General features: G+C 42.6%; 1 protein-coding gene across 9 annotated transcripts in view; it reads right to left on the bottom strand.

Annotated features, from left to right (window-relative positions):
• Nucleotides 1–27,006, bottom strand: part of RNF38 (ring finger protein 38) — a 110,771-nt gene that overhangs the window by 22,879 nt on the left and 60,886 nt on the right. For 3 of the 9 annotated variants that reach the window (XM_055139298.1, XM_055139280.1, XM_055139249.1), the window contains one exon: nt 1,852–2,045. In XM_055139298.1, the coding sequence (XP_054995273.1) occupies nt 1,852–1,958 (107 nt within the window). In that variant the 5' untranslated portion in view covers nt 1,959–2,045. Of the gene's footprint in view, nt 1–1,851; nt 2,046–10,435; nt 10,586–18,591; nt 18,765–18,956; nt 19,247–27,006 lie in introns of those variants that run through there. The other 6 variants (XM_055139288.1, XM_055139242.1, XM_055139272.1 and 3 more) reach the window with 5 other exon arrangements.

Raw genomic sequence — 27,006 nt, 5'->3', positions numbered from 1 at the left:
AAAAAAAAAGAACCAGGAGGTCTTCCCCACAGCTTGGAAACTGGCCTCACATGCTGAGGGAAAGGGTAACTGAGATAGAGAAGGGAACATCTAGTAGAGAATGTTGGGAGGATCCACTCAGGTTGAAAGCTGCACGCAGAAAGTAGACTATAGACCAAACATGATGGCCACTCAATGCCTCTATTGCAAACTACAACATCAAACTGGAGAGAGAGCAAAAGGGAATACTTTGCTGCAGAGGCAGGGTGGGGTGGTGGGAGGGATACTGGGAACATTGGTGGAAGAGAAAGGGCACTGCTGGAGAGATGTAAAGGAAATGCAAACATGAAAGTTCTTAAGTTTATAACTGTACCTCACGGTGATTCACTAATAAAAAAAAGTTCCACTCGATCTTTAAATTTTTCTTCATATTTCCAATCTTAAACAATGGTTTACTCCTTTGTGACATTATCTCAAAATCTGTGGTGTATCTTTTTATATCCAAATTCTTATATCCTATTTCATTTATTGATTTTAAAAATTTGTTTTTTTGTGGTGCCAGAGTTATTAAAATATCACCTTGGCTGGAGAGTTAGTTTCAAAACTAAGGTGCTGGCATGGTTGGCCTCTGGCTAAAACAATAATCCTGGCTTGTAGATGGCTACATTCTTCATGTGTGCTCATGTGCCAGCAGAGAATGGCTCTCTCGTTTTGTTTTCTAAGGATGTTAATAGTATTGCATTAGGACCCCATCCTTGTGACCACACTAACATTTAAAGAACCCATTTTCAAACACAAATTTGGAATTTGGGGCTTGAAGAAATGAATACTGAGGAGACAGAGTCTGTAACACCATTCTAAATCTGGAGCTGATCGGTATCTTAGATTATTAACATATAGACAGGCAAACTGTTGTTATACCCCAAGCATGTGTTATTTCCCTGGAGGAAAAAAATATTATGACCCCAGGTAGTAAGTGAAGAGGAAGAAGTTCAGGTTGAAATGTCAAAGGGCTAAATCTTAAGGAAAAGAGTCCCAAAAGTCGTGACTCTTTCCATAGGTTCCATACTTTTTATTAGTTTTGGGCCATCCCCAGCTCACACCCACACTCAGGGGTTACTCCTGGCTCTACACTCTGAACCACTCCTGGCAGTGCTCAGGTACCATATGGGATGTGAGGGATTGAACCAAAGTCAGGTTATACGTGCAAGGTAGCCCTACCCGCTGTACTATCTCTCCAGTCCCAAGGTTCCATACTTTCTATAAGAAAATTAAGCTCCCAAGGCCCTTAAAGGATAAAAAAGTAATTTAAAAATGGAGGGGAAACAACGTAGCTTATTTCTAGGATCTCCCTATTTCCTTAGAGTTGTAAACTATAAAATGCATTTTTCCCACAGTTTAGATTGCTAATCCACTTTGTTTTAAACTGTAAGAAAGCTAAATTCACATAAAACGCCATGGACTGAGGTTAGGAATATTAACTTTAGTCTATTTTAACTTGTTTGAGCTTAATGAATTCTTATAATCTACAGTGGGAGCTTAATGAATTCTTATAATCTGGAATGGGAGTCTGAACAATTTTCAATTCTATTTTTTTTTGCTTTTTGGGTCACACCCAGCGATGCTCAGGGGTTACTCCTGGCTTTGCACTCAGGAATTACTCCTGGCAGTGCTTGGGGGACCATATGGGATGCCGGGGATCGAACCCGGGTCAGCCGCGTGCAAGGCAAACGCCCTACCTGCTGTGCTATCGCTCCGGCCCTAATTTTTTTTGTATGTGAGTAAACATGTCACAATTAATAAAAGAAAAAAACAGAATCTCACAAATCTGCTAATGGAAGCAAAATAAGAAATCAATTATAATCAACGGACCTTCTTCTGTTGCGTGCAGGTGTGTTGCATCGTTCCCCTGAGAAGTGATGTTGGTTTGGTCGAACTGAAGGGGGCTGCCTATTTGATGTCATCTCCCATGGTCGCATTGGTGGTGAGGGAGCTGGTGATGCTGTTGTATAGTCAAAGACTGAATGAGAGAGGCGCTGTCTCTTGGGACTTGGACTATCTTCACTCTGCCAATGCAAGAGAATTAATCCATTCAGTAAGATTATTTTTAGAATTCTTTAGGATATTTTAAGGATTCTTCGATCTTTATAATACACAAGTGTTTAAAGAGACAAACGGCTCTCAACCCAAACCAAATCTTTAAAGAAAAATTATTACAGATTTATACATACACCCCCCCCCATATGAACTGTAGATTACGCTTGATTACAGTTCTAAACCGAGAAATTCAATACATTCGCTTATAATTAACAGTGTTTTAGGCATTCAATCTTGGCTGATATAAACTTAGGAAGGAATATAACCTAAGTTGGCCCTTGGTTTGATTCTAAATCACACTCTTCCTTTTTATTCCTGTTGTTTAATGTCATTACACTTATTTTTACAAATAGTTATACTGAACCAGAGATACAGCTCAATGAATACCTTGTACATAAGGTCCTGAGTTCCATTTCTCGCACCACAAAATTAATTAAGGATATGCAGATACAATGATCTTGCTAAAACAAATAGTCAACTGATCTACTTCATCAGTTCTTAATTCTACAGCATTACTGGAAGGACATGGAATTCTAAGGTAGATTATGAGTATGGTAATAATTCAAAGCCTGAATATGTATGTATTAACATGTTTAAAAGATAATATCAAAATTTCAAGGTTCATAACATTGCTTATTAGGTTATAAACTGGTGTGGGTTACATGAGTTACTCTCTCTTCAGGACTCCATGTACTCAAATTCCCTACTATGTCTCAGCAAAACTACCAAAATTATAAATTAATGAAAGGTCTTGTGAAGACATGCATTTTCACCCTGACCTACTTCTGGCAGGTCCTAATTTGTGTACCAGAGTTAATTTTTTGCATTTTGTGTCACGCCTGGCAGTGTCCAGGGGTTACTCCTGGCTCTGAACTCAGAAGTCATTCCTAGCGGGCTCAGGGACCATATGGAATGCAGGAGATTGAATCTGGGTATGCTGCATACAAGGTTAATTATTCCTGGCTCTGAACTCAGGTATCATTCCTGGTGGGCTCAGGGGACCATATGGAATGCAGGGGATTGAACCTGGGTATGTTGTATGCAAGGTAAGTGCCCTAATTCTATACTCTCTCTCTAGACCAAGTATCAGAGTATTTTCAATTGCAAAAATAACTATTGTCTGCAGTCAGTCCCAAAATTATATTAGAATATTAGCACAAAGTATATGAGACATTAATTTTTTATAAAAAGATAAGCATAAAATACAATTGAGACAAATTGCTATTTTGATCATTTAAAATTATTTAGCAGATTATGCTGTTAAAATATTTATATTTGTCCTTGAATTTAATATGAAAATAATTTGCTCTAAAAATCCTAAAATTTAAGAGAAATAATCACTGAAATGTAGACATTTTTATTAGATCAAGAACAAAGTGTGAGCTGCACAGACCTAAGCTGTTTTATGAACTCTACCCATGAGCTATAGAAATAAACATGAATTGTTAAAAATGGGTTTAAAACCATGTAGACAACATTGAAATCAAGAGAACCAACTTTTAACAACCAAACTGAGAAAGGTGCCTAGTTACGGTGGGGAATAAAGGAGGGAACTTGAAAACATTGGTGGATGAAAGCTGACACTGGTGGTGGGATTGGTGCTGCAAGACTGTCTAAAATTCCATTATGAATGACTTTGTAAAAGGGAAGGGAGGGGAGGGGAGGAGAAGGGAGGAGAAGGGAGGGAAGGGAGGGAGGGAGGCAGGCAGGCAGGCAGGGGTTTATAAGTGTTTGAGCTGGAGAGATGGTATTAATCCCTGACACTACATATGATTTCCTAAGCACTGAGTAGTTTGAACACAGAACCAGGAGTAAACCTTGAGCACAGACAGGTGTGGTCTAAACATCTTAAACACAAACAGAAGTTCAACTAACAACTTTTTAAAAGTAAAGAAAATGCTAATAGTAAACACCAATCATAATTGATTTTCACATGCATATTCCGTATTGCAAAGCTTACTAAATGCAGGCCAACATTTGAACTTGGTTCAAAAATGAAAGAGAATGCTAGAAATTCACAAAAGGAAATCTGCTTGAAAAATACACATGCTATCAAACTTTCAGTGATGGTGGAATTATGGGCTTACACTTCTAGTAATAAATGCATTAGTCTTAAAAGTAAAAAATAAGGAAAGGCAACCAAAAAAGATTCTCATCTTGCCTTTCGTACAGTGATATATTCACACTATTGATGAGACAAAAAAACGAAGTGTACAGTAAGGTAGTATGCCAACCCTACTTTTTTTTCACTCAAAACAACAGGAAACCACAATGGCTTAAAGATGAAGAAACCTTCTAAAGTTAGTTAACTACAATGCAAAATGGTTTTACCACATTCCTCATCAATTTTAGTTCTTTAAGGAATTAAAAATAGCTTCCAGGAAAAAAATGAAACGGTAGTAATCTACAAAAAAATACTAAGATTAATTAAAACAACACATCAGGTAAGGTGCTTGTTTTGCATGAGGATGATCTGGGTTCAATCCCTGGCACCCAACATGTCGTTCCTTATACCCCCTTTCCCAGTTCTGTTGGGAGTGACTCCTGAGTACAGAGCAGAAGTAAGCCCTCAGTACAGATGGATGTCGCCAAAAACAATCACAAACTAAGAATAAGTATCAAAATTCCTAGAGAAACCAAGAGACCAAAAGATGCTAAGTGTTCTGAGGGTGATGGTGAAGCCAAAAGCAAATTTTTTTTTTTTACTCAAATTTCCTTCTTAGGTTTCTTTTCCCAGGAAACTTGTTAAGAAATCTATTTTGTTTTTGTTTGAGAGTCATACCCACTGGTATTCAGGGATCACTCATGGCAGAGTTAGGAAACCATATGGGATGCCAGGGATCAAACCCAGGTCAGCTGCATGCAAGGCAAGTACCACTACCCACTATACTCTAGCTCAGCTCCTTTTCAGGAAATTCTGCCCAACTGACTTTATATGTGTGATCTCTACCTCTCTTGAGAATGTACACTAATACTTAATGAGATTTTCATTTTAATGCACTGTAGCACTGTTGTCCAGTTGTTCATCGATTTGCTCGAGCAGGCACCAGTAACGTCCCCATTGTGAGACTTGTTACTGTTTTTGGCATATCGATACGCCACAGGGAGCTTGCCAGGCTCTGCTGTGCAGGTGGGATACTCTTGGTAGCTTGCCAGACTCTCTGAGAGGGACAGAGGAATCGAATCCAGGTTGGTCGAGTGCAAGGCAAACACCCTACTGGCTGTGATAATAAATAATACATGATCCAATAAAAAGTATAAACAACTCAGAAGTGTAATGAAAAGAAACCCCTGGATGACAGCAGTTCAGGTCTGAAAAGTAATCATCAAATTAGAACAAGTTATCAGAAAATTGCCCTAAATAATGTGGATGAAAACAGTATGACTGAATACTTAAGGACATTACTCTTATGGAGTAGAAAATATAAAAAGCAGAGTCTAGGAAAAAAAGGTGGGAATAAATCATCCTATTTGCTAAGTAGTGCATTTTTGGAGTGGAAAAAAGTAGTCAGAGATTGTATCTTCTTTGTGAGACAAAGATGTCATGTGGATCTGCAATGACAGCAGAGATATTCCAGGCACTATGAAGAATGTTTGCTGGTTTTCCATTATTACAATCAACCTATGACAAAGCATGAAAAAATCCTGTTGTGACAAAATTATAGACTTGAACAACTGAGGTTAAAAATGGCCAGAAACAAAGAGGAAAACTGAAAACCAGATTTGCAATGCTATCATAGGGTACAAATGACAAGACCAAATCAGAGAGGCCCAAGCATAAAGCAAGAATTTCCAAAATGCTACATAACTTTTTCAGCAAAAGAAGAACACTATCATAGTCAATAAGAAAACATGTCTAACAAATATATCTGGAATGGGAATTAGTGCAGAAATTTATTCCCCAAGAATCCAAATGATAGCTAGGTTCCTGATACCAAGTTTGGAGTTCAAATTTTCTACTAATTACATTGTTTAATTTTACATATGTCCTTTAAGACTTAAAAATTAATATAAAAATGGTTCAAAAGGTCTAGGGCACTGCAACAATGCTCAGGTCCAGAAGTGCTAGGGGCCAACAGGGTTATGCTCAGGAATAGTTGGGGGCCTTCACAATATACTTGGTGGTGCGGGGGACCAACGGAAGAAAAACTACTGGAATTATTGGAATCTTCACCTTGACTGACCTTAGAAAGTACCAGGTACTGAAAACCTGAATCACCGAGACATAGATTCAAATTAAATACAAATACTACTTCTATTCAAATCAAATGCAAATACTGTATCTCTATATGACATAGCTACCATAGTACACAAAACAGAAGTAGATTTAGGGATTAAGAGCAATGGTAGAGAAAAAAAGGAATGAAGACAAAAACAGGTATTAAAAACGCGTAGAAAGGGGCCGGAGCGATAGCACAGCGGGTAGGCGTTTGCCTTGCACGTGGCCAACCGGGGTTCGATCCCTGGCATCCCATATGGTCCCCCAAGCACTGCCAGGAGTAATTCCTGAGTGCAAAGCCAGGAGCAACCCCTGAGCATCGCTGGGTGTGACCCCCAAAAAAACAAGAAAAAAAAATGGGTAGAAAAACTAGGGTATTAAATACCTAGTAAGAGAGCAGGATTATCTCTCTGTAACACCAAATCATCTCGGAACCCCAAGTATCATTTTTTGATATAAAAACACCATAAAGACATTAAAAATATATCCCATGATTTCAAAAATGCAAATAAGTTAAAAAGTAAGTGCTATGTGAAACACAACAAAGACATGAATATGTATGTGCACATAGATGTATACACATGCTAACAGAGTTCTTATCTCAATCATAAAATTTTAGATAAAAATGAGAGGTGCTGTGTCAAACTTCCCCAAATCAGAAAAAGGTTCCAAGTTCTGGATAGAAAATAGTAGACTGAAATATATTATGGATTTTAGCAACCAACAATGAGCCCCAAAGACAAGAGGACTCCTGGGGTAAGGGTGAAGTATATAAATGTACAGTCACCTAATAACCCAATCCTCTTTTCAATTATCATTCAGAAGGAATACCCTTCATCACAGACTTATAAACACAGTATGAATTGACTAGAGCTGATAAGGTTCTATTCTGAACATTTTTTAAATGTTATGTTTAAATGTTCAAGGAGGGGCCGGAGCGATAGCACAGCGGGTAGGGCGTTTGCCTTGCACGCGGCCGACCCAGGTTCGATCCCCGGCATCCCATATGGTCCCCCAAGCACCGCCAGGAGTAATTCCTGAGTGCAGAGCCAGGAGTAACCCCTGAGCATCGCTGGGTGTGACCCAAAAAGCAAAAAAAAAAATGTTCAAGGAAGGGAAAAAAAAACCCAAATTCCATTCATTTTAAATGTCTGTATGAAAGGACTTATGTTAACCTTTGTACTCTTGGGTCCCCTGGTGGTAGTTTCTAAATTATTCTTATTCCTGAGCATTAGTCATTTTACCAAACCAAGTGTATGTGATTTTTATTTCCTCTCAGAGAGCCCAGCAAGCTGAGAGTATTCCACCCACACAGCAGAGCCTGGCAAGCTCCCCATAGTGTATTCGATATGCCAAAAACAGTAACAAGTCTCACAATGGAGACCTTACTGGTGCCCACTCGAGCAAATCAATGAACAACGGGAGGACAGTGCTACAGTGCATGAAAAGACTTTAAAAAACCAACATACTATATGAAACAACTGGCTAATAAAGATTAACTAACCAAGATAGACCATTTTTGTTTTGCAAAATAAGTATAAGATGTGAGGAAAGGGTTGGGAGAAAGCTCAAGAGGCAGGAGTACTAAGCTGGGAGTAGTCCCTGAGAACTGCTGGGTGTGGTCCCCCAAACAAACAAACAAAAAGGAGATAGTAGGAAATGAGTATCTTTGTATTTGAATTATACAATATGATCTTACTCAATTTACCACAACCTTTGGTGTTTATTATTTTTGCTTTATTTTTGTGAAGCAAGATAGTTGAAATTTACTTATAAGAGAAGAGAAAGTATATGTTGAAAGGCACAGGCTTGAAAAGCAAGTACAATTTGGAGTTTAAACTATATTCAGACTTATGTAAAACTGTCTCTAGGGGCCAGAAGTGCTACCACAGTGGGTAGGATACTTGTCTTGCATTGGCTGACCCAGGTTCAATCCCTGGCACCCCGTACGATCCCCCTATCCTGCCAGAAGTGATCCCTGAGAAGAGTCAGGAGTAAACCCTGAGCACAGCTGAATGTTAAGCCCTGATATTTTCAGAATAAAATCCATCTCTATAATCAGACTAAAATATCACCTCCTAGGATGTTACTTTACTTATAAACATTGGACCATAAAGGAGGCTAAAAGATTCTATTAAGTCTCATTAAATGTGTAATCAAAACAATCAGGAATTGGGATGTGCCTCAGTGAGATCCTGAGTTCATTTCCTGCCAGCATGAAAAAAAAGGGGGTGGGCTGGAAAAACAGTACAATGGGTAAGGTGACTGCCTTGCACGCAGCCAATCTGGGTTTGGCTGAGTAAGTACCACATACACTCCCCTAAATCCTTCTAGGAGTGATCCTTAAGCACAGAACCAGGAATAAGCCTTGAGCACTGTCAATGTATATATTAGAAACTAGTGCCAGGGAGATGATTGAAGGACTTGGACATATGTTTTGTATGCAGAAGGGCTCTTGGCAGCACACAGTTCCCGTCCTATCCTCTCATTACTATGGGATGTGGCCCCAAAATGAAAAACAAGAACAAAAACCCAGCATTTGGCTTTTTAATATGGCTCAAGTCTGCATTTTTTTAAAATTTAAATTTCCAAGAAACTACAAAGGCCCAGGTTCATCCTTGGTACCATTTTATTTCCCTGAGCACTGCTGGGAATAGCCCCTGAGCAACAACAAAAGGAAACAAAATCAAATGCATTTTGACATCTAGTCTCAATTTAAAATTAATGCTTGAATACTCAAAGCAAGTACACAGAAATCAAAGTGCCAACTAATTATACTTGAGGCAGCAGTAAAGACACTGTTAATTTCTTTCTTATATTAGTTGAATACTAATATCAAGTTACTACAGGCTTACTTGTATCATAAATGGGAGTCAATACACCACTCAATTCAATACAGGTAACTAGAACCCCACTGTTTCAGAAACACATAAGAGGTGTATGACACCAGGACAGCTCAGCTGTTTAGAGTGCCTGCAGGGCAAGTGTAAGGACAAGAGATCTGTCCTAAGCACTGCAGCATGTAATCCTAGTCTGAAGTGACAAACATTTTCAGCCATTCAACAGGCAAGTGTGTAGAGTACAACTGAAGGAGCAAGACCACTGGCAACCACGTGTGAAAGCACAATTAAAGTGTTCAACCCTTCATGGAAGCATAACAACTAGGAAGTGTAGCATAGAAATACAACCCCAGCAAGCATATGAGGAAGCATCAAAGCCAAGGGTACAAGAGCCTTGACCCAATATGTGACCCGGGTAAGCACAACCAAAATGTTCAAGCACCACTGTCAGGCATGATCAACAAGCAATAATAACACAGGGGAAGAAACGTGGAAAAGAAGGAAATAATAGATGGTATGACATAGCAGACAAGAAAAAGGAACCACTGATTTTACTGCTAGCTATAGTATGGGGCATGTGTTCTGTTTTTTAAAAAACTATTTTCACAGCTAGTAAACCATCAACGACTAGTTTATATGAAACTTAAAAACAAGAAAATATACATGCAAAGCAGAGAACCTAGCACACATTCCAAAAGGGAATTACCAGGTTGAAGATCATCTATCCTCACAAATTCCATATCTCCTATTTTAAGGATGTCATGATCAGGTCTCTTTTAGATCACATTCTAATAATCTAGTTAGTAAGCTTAAAGACTTTTTCAATTCACAGACTTTTTTTCATTTTATAGCAACAAAATTTTAAATCACATTCTTGTAGGATAGCAAAAATCATTAACAGACACATTTTTCCTCTCTGAAATATGCATTCATACCAAATTCCAGAAATCAGAAAATAAGTGACAGCTTTAAAACAACAACAAAAGCCAAAAACCTTCTTACATGTTTCCCTATTTCTTTTCTTACACAATCTCACATGTTCTGCACTATCTTCTACTTTAGAACTTGGCCATTAGGAGAAATGATTAAGACCAAAAGCAGGAAGACAAACATTATTCAGAAAAGTTGGCCAAAAACCTGTATTAAAGAAGTCCCCTAAGAAGAATACTTATTCCCACATATAACAGAAATAAGAATTACAAAGACATTGAGAATTTTGTTTCAAGCCTCCCTCAAAACAACCTAGACTCGTATCTGTTTCTCTTAGTCCTCAGTAGGGAAAGGGTAAATATATAAGAACCTGGAAGAAAGCTTTGAAGTGGGCATCCTCTTGAACGGTAGTGTTCTGATCACTTGGGAGGAGAGGGAACAGGCTCTGAAGTCTCACCCTTTCACAAATCACCTTGTTAGGATGGCCAGGTAGAGGTGCTGAATTGGCCCCGGGAGATATCTGGGAAAAAGAGGGAGAAGAAAAGGATAGTTCATGGCTAAAGCACCAATGTGGAAAGAATCATGCCTCTGCAAGACAGTCTGAATTTTCGAGGTATTTGATGATCTTGTTAGCAGAGATTGGAAAGAAAAAAATTAATCTTAAACATTGTAACAAATAAAAGGATGGAAAGCAAAAATTGTCCCTAGCAATGAAGTGCTCTTTAGAAAGTTCTGTTTTAAGACACTGCCTAAGAATGCAAAGTCCTTTTTCAATTTCCCACATAGCATCTACTAATATCTCTTGCTGGTATGAATTCTGAAATCCCTAAGGACACCTAGGACTTGATGTTAAGAAAATGAGCTAAAATAACATATCAAGTACAGAAAGATTATTGTTTATTTGGGCTAAAATTAATACTTTTTTCTGCACCTTATTCCTTAAAAGAACCTCAAAATGAATATAGCAAAGAAAGATGAGAGTTTGTGTCAGAACTATAGTTATCAGAGATATGAAAAACTAGATCTATTTAACACAAATTTAGTGACCTTCCTAAGGAATGAAGGAACAAGATAACAAGTCCCAAAGTAAAAGAAGTTTAAAAGCTTGGTATGATTGTGGCTTAATTCCTTAATGCTTATGTAAATATACTTAATCTGCAGCAGCATTTTTAATCATGGACATCATAAGTATAATTGGTTTCACTGTACTGGGGAGTGAACCTGCCCATGCTTCTTCCTTTTGAGAGTTCTGTTCCATCTCCATTCATTCAGTTACATAAGCCATATAGTTTCCTAAGTTCAAGAGGTTTTTGCTATTAAAAAAAGAAAAAGAAAATAAAATCACAAAGAGTATAGACATTTTCATATTATAATAGTAGGCCCTGGCAACAAATGGTGAATATAGTCAGAAATAGTAAAATGTTCAGGATGGCTGGCCAATAAGGAAGGAGTCAAAAAAATAGGCAGAGACAGATCATGGAGTGAAGTGGCATACTATTTATATCAATAATCCTGCTATACAGCGGGTGGGGCGTTCGCCTTGCACGCGGCTGACCCGGGTTCAATCCCCAGCATCCCATATGGTCCCCCAAGCACCACCAGGAGTAATTCCTGAGTGCAAAGCCAGGAATAACCCCTGAGCATCGCTGGGTGTACCCAAAAAGCAATAATAATAATAATAATCCTGCTATACAACAATCTTAGTTCCTTTGTTAATTTCTGCCTCAAATTTGTGATAATTTTGGTAATAAGGTAAAGTATACCTGTGGTTAAATATAAATTACTTCCAATGATCATCCTCTGAGAAAAAGCAAATCATCTGAGGGCAGTACTTCCTAATTCATTAGTGTACCACAGAAAATATTTTGGAGAACCACTAGTGTTAGTCTTGGTATTAAAAAACATGAGTGTGCTACTACTATCCTGTGAAGTATGAACCGCTGACTCAATTTACTGAATGCCTCCTGCAAAATTATGTCAGTTCAGAAGGATGAAACACGAAGTCTGCCCTCAAAGTGCATATTTTGGTAAAACAAAAAATCATGCACAGGTACAACCAAGTATAGGATGTTTTGGATGTCAATATGGGCTAGGGCCAGAGAGAGAATTCATAGGGTTTAGCACATGTTTTATATGCAGAAGACATGGGCTAAATCTCTGGCACCTGAGCAGTGCCAGGTGTTGCCCCAAACAAAAATTAAAAAAAAATTTTTTTTGTATTAGAGGGAAAAAATATAGGCAAAAATTAGAATGGAGAGCAGATCCTTGTGTTTATCTGAGGCAAGAGGGATAGAACAAGGTATAAGGCATTTTCCTCACATGTGGCAGACCCAGTTTGATCCCCAGAATTCTAGTTTGGTCCCCTGAGCACCACCAGGAGTGATTTCTGAGTACCAGTGAGTGAATCCAATCTACACCCAAAAAGACTAAGAAAAGATTTCACATAAAAGTGTACTTTACATTCATGATTTCTCAATCTAAAGGATGTTCTTCTCTTCTCTCAAAAGAGTTGGTTCCTTTACCTAGATTTCATACTATTTTTGCTGTTTCCTTAAACTTAAAATTTGCACAATACTTGTAGCTCTGAAGGCCATCTGCTTCAACTCTCATAGTCTGTGTCACAGTAGCAGAATAGCAATATGACAAAATGCTGCTACTACTACAAGTAGTTAAGAAAACAAGGGGAGGAGGTAGATTTCCTTTGCTCCTTAAAAAATTAAGGTATCAGTCATGAATAAGAAAAAAAATAAAAGCAAACAATTGCCTCACTGGCCACAAGCAAATACTTCTCAAGCAGATTACTCTCCAATCCACAATTTCCTTTAGACAAAGCTCTTTATAAAAAGGGAGGACAGCAGTTGGAGCCATAGAACAGCTTGCCTTGCACTTGACTGACCCAAGTTCGATCCCTGCTGTCCTTAGCATCACAGGGTGTGGTCCAAAGCCCACCCCCCAAAAAAAAACCCCAAAACCCACAAACCAAAGGGGTGGGGAAACAGTATAAGGGAGGAGAGTCATTTTCTAATCTTGTCATGACATGAAAAAGAATAAGGTTGGCTCAGCTAATATTAAGTTAACAAAAAATATCCACACACACACACACAACCAAATCCCAATACACACCTGGGACAAAACCAGATGTCTCTGAAATTAGATCACGACCCCACCCCCCAAGATAAAATCACAATCAGAATCTGGGAGGTGGAGGTCTATCAAGCAGCAGAATTTGAAGATGGTTTCTAAGATGACAGTTCTGCTGTACATCTCCTGAATCATCTCCATCACTTCTGGTGCGTGGGAAGGGATGGTGAATTTCATTCCACACTTAGCACTGAATTGCAACCATCCCTCCCCTCCACAATGGTAAAATCAGTTTATCCTGAAAGTTCTAAAACAAACTGAGTCCTTCCTGAAGAGTCTCCTGTCAACAGTGAAAGCCAAGTTGCTTTCACTGTTGTGAGAAGGAATACCATAGGGGGAAGGGGAGTGTGTAGCAGAGACTTGGGGCCTGGGCTAAGAAGTGAGAGTGGTCACCAGTTGACAGCAAAAAAATGAGAAACCTCTGCCCTTACAATCACAAGCAACATATTCTACCAACAACCAGAGGGCTTGGAAAAAATGCCATCAAATCTTTGATGAAATCATAGCTTTGATGAAATCAAGCAAAGTAAGTTCTTAAACAAAGAACCTAATAGTTAACCCAAACCAGATCGGTGGAAACTGTGAAAACAGATTTGTGAGGTTTTATTTTTGTTATTATTATTTGGGGGCCAAATTCAGTGGTGCTCAGTGGTGACTTCCCTTATAGTCTTGAGGGTCACTTTCAGCTAGGCTGGGGGGACCAGGCAGTGATAGGGCTTCTAGCACATAAAGCACGTACTCTAGCCTATGAATTATCTCCCTGCATGCCTAGATTCAGATTTTGAAGTTACCAAATTTGTGATGTTAAAGAGAGAGAGAGAGCGAGGCAAGGAGAGGGAGAGGGAAAGGGAGAGGGAGAGGGAGACACAGACCTAACACTCTTGGGGCTGGAGTGACAGTACAGCAGGAAAGACATTTATTTGCTTTGCATGGGGACAACCCAGCTTCCATCCTCGCTATCCCATATGGTCCCCCAACCCCCACCAGGAGTGATCCTTGAGCACATAGTCAGGAGTCAGCCCTGATCACTGTTTGGAGTCCGTGCCCCCCCAAATAAAAAACACCACTCTCCTGTCAAGTTCTGCCTTCAGAATTCTGCTGTAATGCGTATATATATCTTAAGACTTTTTATGTACACAGTATAGCAGTTTTTAAAACCCAATTCTGAAAATAGTTAACTCCATGCCAGGAATAAAACTGGGCATTCAATCTTTTTTATACAAGTTAGAGCTGAATGACTTGTAAAGTCACACATATCAAATACCAGAGTCATAACTTAAAGTCAAGTCTGTCAGACTCTAAAGCTTACCTTCAACCCTGAACTACACTTTTGCTTAAGAATCTTAAAAGTCACATCTTTTTTTTATATTATAATCTAGTTGAGTTAGTGATTAGCAACTATTCCACAAGGCTTAGAATAATCTATTTTAAACATTTCCCTGCAAATTGTTTTTGATACAACTTCTCACTAATTCTCCATTCTCAGTTTAATTTACTGAGATTGCATTACATCTGAAAATCTGATACAATTCTATTTTTCTCAAAGCTGGAAATGATTGAACTTTAATATACAACAACTAAAGCCTTCTCTCAGAATGCAACTTACATTTAAGAAGTCCTGCCAAGGGGGCCGGAGCGATAGCACAGCGGGTAGGGCGTTTGCCTTGCAAGCGGCCGACCCGGGTTCGATCCCCGGCATCCCATATGGTCCCCCAAGCACTGCCAGGAGTGATTCCTGAGTGCAAAAGCCAGGAGTAACCCCTGAGCATCGCTGGGTGTGACCCAAAAAGCAAAAAAAAAAAAAAAAAAAAGTCCTGCCAAAACACATTCCTGATAGGATTAAATCTTCGAACAGCCATTCTTGTGATTTTTAATATTTATTTATGTATGATTATGACTAATCCATCACACGTAGCTGGGAAAAACACCACTTCACTGGACTATAATTTAACCTTTTAAGCACAAAACTGTATTATATTAGGACATCTGATATGAAGCATGGCCTTTTTCTTAGTACCCACCATTATAACCACTAACCTAACCTTTATCTTAAGGAGTGCAACAATGGTAACAGGCAAGTTTAGATATTGTTTTTAATTACTTGCTCCAAATTACTTCCGGTGGTAGTATTCTTGATTCATTTACATTTTTCTCATCAAGGTAAAGGCAGAGGATGTACAGATATATGATATGTAAGCCAGCATTAAATAACATCCTCTATAAATTGCTTTAAGACTTTGCTCCAAAAAGTCTGTATAAAATTTCACCATAGAGGTGGGGGAGAAATGTGTTTACTGTCTCTAGCACAACAACTAGCCAAAAGCCACTCAAATCCTAGCCTCACAGAAGGGAAAAAAATAAAACAAAAGATGAAAAGTTGGTGCTCAGTGCTGAAGAGTTCCTTACTCCTCTAAGGTTCAATCCTGGCTACTTAAAAGTGCCCCTGGAAGTAGAATATTTGTTGGACAACTAAGGCAGAAATGCACTGTAGCACTGTCGTCCAGTTGCTCATCGATTTGCTCAAGCGGGCACCAGTAAGGTCTCCATTGTGAGGCTTGTTGTTACTGTTTTTGGCATACTGAACACGCCATGGGTAGCTTGCCAGGATCTGCTGTGCGGGCAAGATACTCTCAGTAGCTTGCCAGGCTCTCCAAGAAGGGCAGAGGAATCCCGGTTGGCCGAGTGCAAGGCAAACACCCTACCAATAATGCTATCACTCCAGCCCTAAGGCAGAAATAAAAGAAACAAAAAAGTTTTCATATATCAAATGTATAACACTACTGCTATATAAGTCAGGCACACTTAATGTTAAGCGGCAGTAATACTTCTGAGTGAACAAACACTGGTCCCTAAACTGGCAGCTGAAAAACCATTTAATCTAAATATCCAAATATTCCCACGGTGGCAATTGTTAATCTCCTCAGAAGAAATGAATTAAGAGGAAAACGGAAAGATGAATGGGCTTGGAAGTCATGCTTTGCATGCAAGAGTTCAATCCCTAGCACCAAATGGTCCCACATAGTCCCTGAGCATTGAGTTAGAAGTAGCCTCCAAACAAAAACAAGTTAGTAGTAGTTGGAAAGATTTTATTAATAATTTAGAATAGTCTGAATGAGCATTTTTTCATCTGATAAATTCTCAGGTTATGCTCTCCAAATTTTCCCCCAAAAATGCACAAGCATATTCAATATAGTAATAATAGCATCAATTTTGGGGGGAAGAATTAGAAAATGCTTAGCAACAGTTGCTAATAAGACTAAGAACAATAGTACAGTGAGTAGGGCACTTGACTTGCATGCAACGACTGACCTGGATTCTGAATTTGATTCCCAGCACCTGGTATGGTCCCCTAAGTCCCACCAGGAATGATCCCTAAGCACAGAACCAGGGGTAAGGCCTGAGAATTGCTCATAAGGCACTGCTCCCGCACCCCCCCCACACACAAAAAAAAAAAGAATGAAAAGAGTAAGAGAATGACCTTGGAGCCCTTAAGCAATTCAAGAACTGGTAGTGTGTGTGCATATGTGTAATAGAGAACATTACTGTCTAGTACTGAGACAATCACATGAAAAAAAACTACAAACTTATTCCCATTCTTGAATCAAGATAAGTATAAGCAATGAATCAGGTCTGTCTTTGTGGAGCAGAGAAGAACCAGGATTGGGGAAAATGGTATCACAGGTCTATCTCATTCCCAACTCCACAGTACCGTAACTTAATGGGGGAGATGGGGAGGGATATGCAAATAAGGAAGTCTCTACTGAGTACACACACACACACACACACACACACACACACAGATATATATATATATATATATATATATATATATATATATATATATATATATATAAAAGAGGAAGTCATAAAGGTTAGGAGAAAGTAAAGTCAAGTTTCCCTTCCACAATCCAGATCTGTCTACCAATGAAGGTCTCCAAGAATATCTATGATAATTTCACTCTGGCTGGTAGGCAATCTTCTGCTAGACTGAATTCTCCAACATTCAGATCTATGGAATTTTAAAAAACCATCTAGACCAGTAAGTCCAAATCAACATAAAATTGTACACACACATACATAAACTGATTTAAGTTTGTGATTCTTACTAAATATTACAATTCAGATATTTACTGCGTGTCTACCACACACTCTAGATGCTACGACATAAAGGTGAAAAGAGCCCTCAAAGAGATCCGTCTAGTGGTGGGCAATCTAAAGCAACTCTGAGATTAGGGCCCTGGACCCTTACACAGGTGTTAGATCCTGAGGGGGTGTTCAGGTCCTTAAAAAGGCAACAGGGTTGAGAGGAAAAGAGATGCTATACACGGTCCCTTTTCATCTTTGCTTGAATTTCTTGTCCATTAATTTACTACAGAAGTGTTCAAGCGTTTATTATACTCCAGACAGACACTTCATAATTAAGAATTTTAACATCTGCTGAATTACTAAAACGACAGGGTCAAGAAAGTATATAATCTGTCCACCCTCCCCGGAGAAAAACAAAGCTGTTGGTAAACCAAAGTAAAAGAGAAGCGAAAGCAGATCCGTGACAAAGGCAGCTAAAAAAGGAGAAAAACAGCGAGAAAACTAGCGAGCAGACCCAGGCGCTCGCCGGGAGCCGCCGGGAGCCGCCTTTCCAGCCAAGGGGTGGTGCCCGAACCCGAACTGGGGCAAGCGGAGAGAAACCGATCATCCTGACTGAACTTTCCACACAGCCGTCAGAGAGGTGAGGCGTTTTTAACCAGAAGATTTCGCACCCACATCTCCCACTCAAGCCTCTGAGAAAAGCAGCTGAGAAGGGAGCTCGGGGGAAAGCCCTCACCCAGGTGAAGTGAGTGAAGGCAGCGGGCAGCGGCCGTGCATTCCACTCTGTGATGCAAGCAGGTCAGCTCGGGTCTGGCGGGCCCCCCGCGGCGGCCCTCCCCAGCCCCCGCCGCCGGCACCCGCCGACTCAGTCTCGCCGCGGGGCTGACGAGGGGCGTGGAAAACAAGCCTCGGGAACACAAAGCGCCTTCCAGAGCGGCCGGCACCGGGGCGAGGAGGGGCCGCGCTTCTCTCGGAGACAGCCAGGGGTGCCGAGCGACAGAGCCCCCCCGAGGGGGAAGCCCCGGCAGCGCCACCCCTGGAGGCTTTTCGGGAGTCCCGCCGCGACGGTTCCGTCCCGTCCCCCGCCGCAGGGCCGCCCACCCCATGAGGGGGACCGCGAGCTACGCGCGTAGCTAAGCGCACCCCGAAAGGGGACGGTGACGGGCGAGCGAGCGAGCGTCCGTCCTGGCGCGCGCCCGTGTCCTCCGAGCGCCCAGAGGAGCCGGGCGGGAGCCCCCCGCCACCCGGCGGCGCCCGCACGGGAACTTGGGCTGCGGCGGCGCGCGGCTGCCGACCGACCTCTCTCATCCTCCGGCCCGGAGAGCAACGACTTCCATTCGCCGACAACAAGACGCAGCGTGTCCGGAAACCCGCGGCGGCACAAGGGCTCGAGGGGGGCCCCGTCCCCCCGGGTTCCGCGTTCTCCGGGGTGACATCACTTCGCCCGCGCCGCGGGGAGGGGGCGGGCGCGGGGCCGCTCTCTCTCCCGCCCGCGGCACCCCGCACCGCCTCGCGGCCGCCCCGCGAACAAAGAGCGCCCGGGCCGGCCGGGGCCGCGCCCACCCCAGCCCGCGGCCGCCACGCCTCCGCCGGGGCCGCCGGGCGCCGCCCCCGCCGCCTGCCCACGCGGGTCCCCCGGCGGCGCGGCCACCAACGGCCGGTACCTGGGAATGGAGGCTCCGCCCTGCGGGGCTGCTCCCGCGGCTCCTCGCCGGGCCGCCGCCTCCTATTGTGACCGCTCGCCCGGCCGGCGGCCAGCGCGCCAGACCCGCCGCTCCCGGGCCTCGTCACCCCCGGAACCCAGGCTCCGACCGAGGCGCTGTGGCGGCGCTTCCTGCCTCCCCGCACCATCCCACGGGCCGCGCCGGGAAACGTCCGCTGCACGCCCAGGGCAGGCAGCCGGCTAACGCCCCGGGTGCCCCATCCCCTGTGCCCCCGCGCCCCAACCGCCCAGGCCTCCGCCCCGCCCGCGGCACGCGGGGCCCCGCCCCGGCAGCCGCCGCCGCCGCCGCCCGCCCGCGGGCCGGCAGAGCCGCACGGGCAGGCGCAGTGCCGGTGGCTGCGCGCGCAGGCGGCGCCCGCCCCCGCCGGGGGCCGCCGAGGGCCGCCACGGACGCACGGGCCCGGGTCCCCGCGGGAAACCCACCTAGCCCGGCCCGCCGCGCGGGGACGCCGACCGGACGCTCCGCGCCTCTCCCTCCCGAGCCGGCCGAGCTCCGCGGGCCCGGCCCCCTTTGTTCCCATCCCGCGGGGCGGGGGCGGGGCCGCGCGCGGCCGGGCGCTCCACTCGGCCCCGCGCAGCTCCGCCCTCGCGGGGCCCAGAGGCCTCGCCCGGTGGCCCCGGGCCGGAGCGGCGGCCAGCCGAGCACCAGCCACCTCCCCGCTCAAGTGTTGCCGAGGGGCCTCCCGCTTGCAAAACTCCGCGGCCCGAGCGTGACTAGTCCCACATAATTCGTGATGTGACCCATCTCCACACGGAAGGCGGCAGTGTGGGGTCTCACGATCAGCTTTCAGTCACGCTCGACCTCCCCCCTCACCACCCGTGCCCGACTCTCAGGGGCTTAGAGCGGCTCAAGGCCGGACATGAGACAGGCACGGAAACCCGAGTCGCCTTCCCACTCGTCCCCCGGCCCCGATCCCATTCGAGACTTCAAAGAAGGAGGCCCTGGGAAAAAAGACTAAGTTCTAACAAAGACAGCGGAGCAGGGCGAAGGAAAGAGGCCATGGCGGGGTGATCGGAAAGTGCGCTTTTAAAATTATGAATTAGAGCCAGAGCTAGAAGAGCGTGGGTAGGGCGTTTGTCTTGCACGCTGCCGACCCGATCCTCGGTATCCTATATGGTCCCTGAAGCACTTGCCAGTAGGAATTCCTGAGCAGTGCCGTGTGACCCAAAAAGCCAAAAAATTTTAAAAATTAAAAAAATTAATTTTATGATTTAGATGCCCACAAGACATGCTGATCAGTTTAGAGGGAGCAAAATTAACGATCAGCACTAACCAAAACTTGGCTTCTCCTTGCCACCCTCGGCTCAGCTAACTCCTGCAAAAAACACTAATCACTGATTTTATTTCTTAGGCATATAACATGATAGAGCACCTATTTGTGTAAGTTTGTCTCCCATATGAGGCTTTAACTCTGAAAGGTCCAAGCAACTGCTGAATCAGAACCTCAACAATAATATCCAGGTTTGTAAGATCCCTGCACAAAAAGCTTGAAGGAGGTTAACAGGCCTCTGTGAACGGATCTGCTTTAGTCCCCCCCTCAAGCAGAACAGTGATCTAGCGATTTTTCCAAAGGCCCTTTCTGCCACTTTTCTAAAACAGCCAGTTTGGAGATACATATTTTTAAGGTTTTGCTTTGTTTTCTCATTTCATAATACAGTCCATAATCACACCTTTTGGTGCATATTCAAATTACAATCCACTGCTAATCTACAATCTTGGAAACCCAACTCCTCTTTCACTGACTTGGAGTCACTTGCTACTACACATCTTCCAGCAGAACCTCAGCTTCCTTACCCTGGACATGGGTTTTGTAATGGGGGTGGGGGGAGGGGTGGTGGTGGTTGTACCTTTGGGAGGCTGCCTCCTGGAGTCTTATTCCCCACATACTGAATCTCAGAAGCAAAAAGCTAGTACAGCCCTCTAGAGTTCCCAGGCCTTGGGCTTTTATATGAATCCCCTTGGTTTCAGCTAATCCTTTGAGAGGCAGTAGCACCACAGCACTGTCCTGTCCGGCTGTTCATCGATATGCTCGAGGGGGCACCAGTAGCATCTCCACTGTGAGACTTCTTGTTACTGTTTTTGGCATATTGAATGGGAGCTTGCCAGGCTGCCATGCGGGCGGGATATTCTCGGTAGCTTGCCGGGCTCTCCAAGAGGGACGGAGGAATAGAACCCGGGTCGGTTGCGTGCAAGGCAAACACCCTACCTGCTGTGCTATCACTCCAGTCCTCTCAAGGCAGTATCTTGGAAAACCCATCACAATTGTTGATTAACCTAACTCGGTTGACCTGAAGGCTTTACCCAAGAAGGTCAGAAGTAAACACTGTTCCCATACTACAAGATAGGATAGTCTGAAACTTTTACTGCCATCTTTTTTCTGATTTTTGTTGTTTGAGGTTCACACCTTGCAGTGCGAAGGGGCTCTCTCCCTAGCAATGTTCACTTGGTACTGGGGATTGAACCTGGGTCTCCCACATACAAAGCGCTCAAGACAATGGCACTCACTGATTTCTTTCTTTTTAAAAACTACTTTAATTTGGGGGACACACCCAGAGGCACTGGAGGACCATGAGGTGGCAAGGCCCTAGCCAAGCTTCTTGTATGTCAAGTATGAGCTCCAGCCCTCTTAATTTTTTTAATCAGAAAAATCTGTTATCCTGCTTTTACCATCACTTTAGACTATTTGATGTAACAGAGGCAATTAGGCTAATGTAAGCTGCTCAACTCAATCCACCTGAAATTTTACTTGGTACCACTAGAAAGCCTTGTTGGAGATGTATTCAATTTTTAAAAATGCTGCAATGATGGAAATGTTCCATATTTTCACCATTCAAAAGGTGGCCACTAGAGGGACGGAAATAATACAGTGGGTTAGGTATTTGCCTTGACTGTGGCTACTCAGGTTCTATCCCTAGCATCCCATATGGTCCCCGAGCACTGCCAGGAGGAGTAAGCCATGAACATCACTGTGTCCCCCCCACCCCCAAAAAAGGGAGTCATAAGTTGCTATTAAGCATTCACACAGAACTAATGCAGTTATTTCACTCATCAAATCAGCTTAAATAGATACATGTGATTAGGGAATAGCACAGCGACCATCAGAAAAATAGTTCCTTGTGGGAAAATCGTTGAGAATCCTAATGCTTGGGGCTGGAGCGATAGCACAGCGGGTAGGGTGTTTGTCTTGCATTCGGCAGACCCGGGTTTGATTTCCTGCATCACATATGGTCCCCCAAACACCGCCAGGAGTAATTCCTGAGTGCAGGAGCAAGGAGTAAACCCTGTGCATCGCAGGGTGTGACCTTCACCCCCACTCCCCCCAAAAGAGAATTCTAATCCAAGACTGTCCTTTAAGATTGGTTTTTAGAGCCAGAGAGATAGTACATGGCTAAAGTGTTTGCCTTGCATGTAATTGATGCGAATTCCTTCCTGGCACTGCATATTGTTGCATATTGTTCCTGAGTACCACTGCATGTAGCCCAAAAACCAAAAAATAAAACTGGTTCTCTCTTCAAAAGTGAAAACTGTGAGGGGCCGGAGCGATAGTACAGCGGGTAGGGCATTTGCCTTGCATGCGGCCGACACGGGTTCGATCCCCGGCATCCCATATGGTCCCCCAAGCACCGCCAGGAGCAATTCCTGAGTGCAAAGCCAGGAGTAACCCCTGTGCATTGCTGGGTGTGACCCAAAAAGAAAAAAAAAAAAGTGAAAACTGTGATTATCAGAAGTTTCCTGAGGTATCAGTTACTCAGTCCTCTGACTTCTAAGACACACACACCACACATACAACACACATGTCCATTTTTTACTAACTAGTGAAATTTCTGCAAATGTCTGGTTATTAGGATAGTCTACCATGGTGTAGACAACCATTTAAACTCATGGGACTAATTGAAATTTTAGTGTTACTTTTGAAGCTAATGCTGAATTAGTAGGAATTGTTATCTGTAAAACTGAATCTTCCATTCTACAAATGAGATGCACCCTTTTATTAACCTAGATTTATACATACACATGTAATAATTACCTCAATTCTTGGAGTTTCCAATATACCAAATTTTTGGGAAAAGGTTGCAGAGATGGATCAGAAGGCTGGAGCATATGCAGGAAGCCCAGGTTCAATTCCTAACACTGAAGGGTCGGTCAAGACTCTGGACGCAACCCACATGCAACTCTCTAGGTGTAAACCCTGTGCACTGCCAGATGTTGTTGCCCTCAAGCAATTCTACTGCCAGAAAATTAATTCAATTTCTTTCTTTCAACAGTTTTTTCTCTGTCTTTTCTTACTGTGTGGAAAGAATTTGTAGTATACAGTGCTCTACAGAAATGACAAGAGCATTTTTATCTCCCCAAATCTCAACTTAATTTTTTAATATTTCACCATGATGTCTTTAGTACAGATGCTTTCAGGAAGCTGAGATTCTCTTTTCTTTCTACATTGTTAAAAGTTTATCATAACAAATGCCTAAATATGCATTTAGAGCACATATGAAAAAGTGCTCTACATCACTAATCATCAGGGAGATTCATATCAAAATGAGACATTATCTCATGCCACAGAGACTGGCACACATCAAAAAGAACCACCAGTGCTGATATGGATGCAGAGAGAGGAATTTTCATTCACTGTTAGTGGGAATGCAGATTGGTCCAGCCTTTCTAGAAAACAATATGGACATCCTTAAAACACTAGAAATTGAGCTCCCATATGACAGACCCAGCAATACCAATTCTGGGAATATACTCCAGTGGCCCAAAGACAATGCAGAAAGCCATTTGCATTCCTATTTCACTGCAGTACTATTCAGAATAGCCAGATCTGGAAACAACCCAAGTGCCCAAGACCAGATGAGTGGATAAAAAAAAAAACAACAACCTGTGGTACAGCGGGTAGGGCGTTTGCCTTGCACGCGACTGACTCAGGTTCGATTCCTCCGTCCCTCTTGGAGAGCCTGGCAAGCTACCGAGAGTATCCAGCCCCCACAGCAGAACTGGCAAGCTCCCCGTGGAGTATTCGATATGCCAAAAACAGTAACAACAAGTCTCACAATGGAGACGTTACTGGTGTCCACTCAAGCAAATCAATCTGAACAATGGGACAACAGTACTAACAGTGCTACACCTACACAATGGAACACTATGCAGCTGTTAGGAAAAAATGAAGTCATGAAATTTATTTATACATGGATGGACGTGGAGAGTATCATGCTGAGTGAAATGAGTCAGAGTGCGAGGGACAAACACAGAATGATTGCATGCATTTGTGGCTATATAAAAAAAAAGTGTATGAATTAATATCCAAAACCAGTAGAAACAAGGACCAAGAGGATTGGTCGATGGTAGGAAGCTTGCCACAAAGGGGAGGGAGAGTGCAGTTAGACCAGAGAAGGGTCCACCATGACAATGATAGCTGGAAATGATCACTCTAGACAAAAACTGAGTGCTGAAAGGAGGTAAAGTGATATACATGATACCATTTCAGTAACAGTATTGCAAACCACAGTGCCTAAAAGGTGGGACAGGAAAGAGAGAGACATGGGGAGGGTGGGGGGTTGAAGGTTTGGGGGGGCGGGAGGGGGAGGGGGGAATGAAGGGAAAGAGAGAGAAAAAAAAGAGAGAGAGGACACTGGTGGCAGGATATGTGCACTGCTGAAGGGATGGGTGTTGCAACATCGTATGACTGAAACTCAATCATGAACAACTTTGTAACTGTATATCTCACTATGAGGCAATTAAAAATAAAAAAAAAGTTTATCGTAGGGACCAGAGAGAGTATAGTAGGTAAGTTTATCATAACTGGGTATCTAATTAAACGAAAAATTTCTGCATCGATGACAAACATTGATTTTTCCATTAAAGTATGACTATTGGATTTTAGATGCTGAAACAATTTTACATTCCTAATAAAAACAGGTTTTTATTATATTGCTCTTTTTGTAGATTGCTGAACAGTTTGATAAAATTTTGTTTAAGAACTTTACAGCTGTGTTTCTGAGATTAGTTGTTATTTTCTATTTTTGCAATATCCTTGCTACAAAGATTATGCTAACCCCAGAAAATAAATCAGGGCGTGTCTTCTATATATATTCTCTAGGATATTTTCTATAAGAATAATGCTATTCCTTGCTTTCTCATTTCTTCTCCCTCCCACTCTCCTCTATTTTTAAGCCACTCCAAGTGGTGCATGAGGGACTGTGATACCATATCAGGGCATGTGTGAATTCAACCTTTCAAGCCATCCCCCCACCTCAAAGAGCAACTTCTACCTGCCTCTTATGTCCCACACCCTGAGATTGAACCCAGGCCTCACAGATGCAAGGCAAATGTTAAACTGTTTAGCTATATCCTTGACTGTTATGCCTGATTTAAATACTCAGTGGAATTTGCTGGTTAGTCAGCTAAAATTAGAATTAAAAATCTTAAGTAATTATGGATTTCTTGTCAGATTTTGGCTATTCCCTTCTAACAAAAGAGAAATAGCTACAATCTTATAACAAATATAATAAAAGATCTCATACTGAAACTGTAGACAACCATTTCCCAATCTTGTGAATTTTAAGCACTCTTACTACTAATGGACATACATGTTCAAGCACACAGTATAAAATAATCATATTGTTTCCCCCAAATCAGCTCATGGTTTCCCAACAGTAAATATACACTTAGTTCTGTGTTCCCTGTGGAGTTTCTGGACATCAAAGCCTATCTAATCATGACCGATTGAAGGATCTTTATACAAAAGTGGTGACTATGAGGCTTTTGCCTTAGGCCATTCCCAATGCTGTGTTACTTCTGACCCTAAGTTCAGAGAATCACCCTTGGTGGGGTGTGGGGGACCATTACATGGTGCTGGGGATCAACCTGGTTGGCTGGACTGTATGCAAGGCAAGCATCCTACTGCTTTTGCAGGTCTCCAGCCCCTATGTGCTGGCTTTCTTGTCCCTGGAAGCCAGTGTTTACCAAAGGGTGCCAGAGTTCACCACCCCTCTAGCACGTAGTAGTCTGGGGTACAACTGAGGGGTACTTTATGATTTGCTCACTTGAAAGAAGGTGAATTTCCAAGGGGTTCTGAGTGATCTTTTTTTTTTAAAATCTGAAACAGGGGTTGTAGGCCAAGTAAGCTGTTGGGAACCTCTATTCTAACGATGTCATTCAAAGCACCTACAGTACTTATTAAAAGTATGCACCCTGTGAGCCCCTGCCATTGATCTGTTTTCCTTGAGGGCAAGGTTGATTTTTCCTTAGTTTGTACCCATCTCAACTCACAATACTGACAGAACAACACACACACACACACACACAAATATATTTCAATATATTCAAATATATTTGAATATATTGAAAGACATGATTGAGGGGCTACTTGGTTAGATGCTGAAGAACCATGTAGGGAAAATACCACAGAGGAAGCTGCTACAAATGTCAGGATCTGCCAAAGAAGGCACTGAGATGGGAATGATCTTCCCGCAGGAAGTCTATGATCTCCAAGACGACGAAGGAGGCAGTTCTCTGTTGTTAACACTCCGGAAGGGGGAGCTGCTGTGTCACACCCACAGCTGCTTCCCTGACTGCCCTTCCAGCTTAAGACCAAAGGCCAAGTTAATGGGATCCCTTTTTCTAATACAGTACTCATTATTGTGCCTTGTAAGATATTTACTTGACTCTTTTGCCTATTAGGCAGTAAGCTCTTTGAAATCAAGTCTAGTACATAACGATACTAGATAGGGTACTAGATAAAGCATCCAATTAATGGTATTAATGTTGAGAAAATGTTTTCTCAACAAGTAAATTCCGAGGAAGAAATAGGGCTTTAAAGAACAGAGTAGAGAGTGAAAGAGAAGAATTAGGAAGTAAGAAATTAATTTGGAAAAATTTCCTAAAGCTAATTCTGCTATTCCCTTAAAAAATTTCTCTTCCACAGGAAGGAGATCTTGATATACTAAAGCTACAGGAGGAAAAGGAGAATGCAATATTCAGGCTTCAGAGAACT

The sequence above is a fragment of the Sorex araneus genome, chromosome 1, assembly GCF_027595985.1.
Source record: "Sorex araneus isolate mSorAra2 chromosome 1, mSorAra2.pri, whole genome shotgun sequence".
Classification (NCBI taxonomy): Eukaryota; Metazoa; Chordata; class Mammalia; order Eulipotyphla; family Soricidae; genus Sorex; species Sorex araneus.
This window is presented reverse-complemented; position numbering and strand designations above follow the sequence as displayed.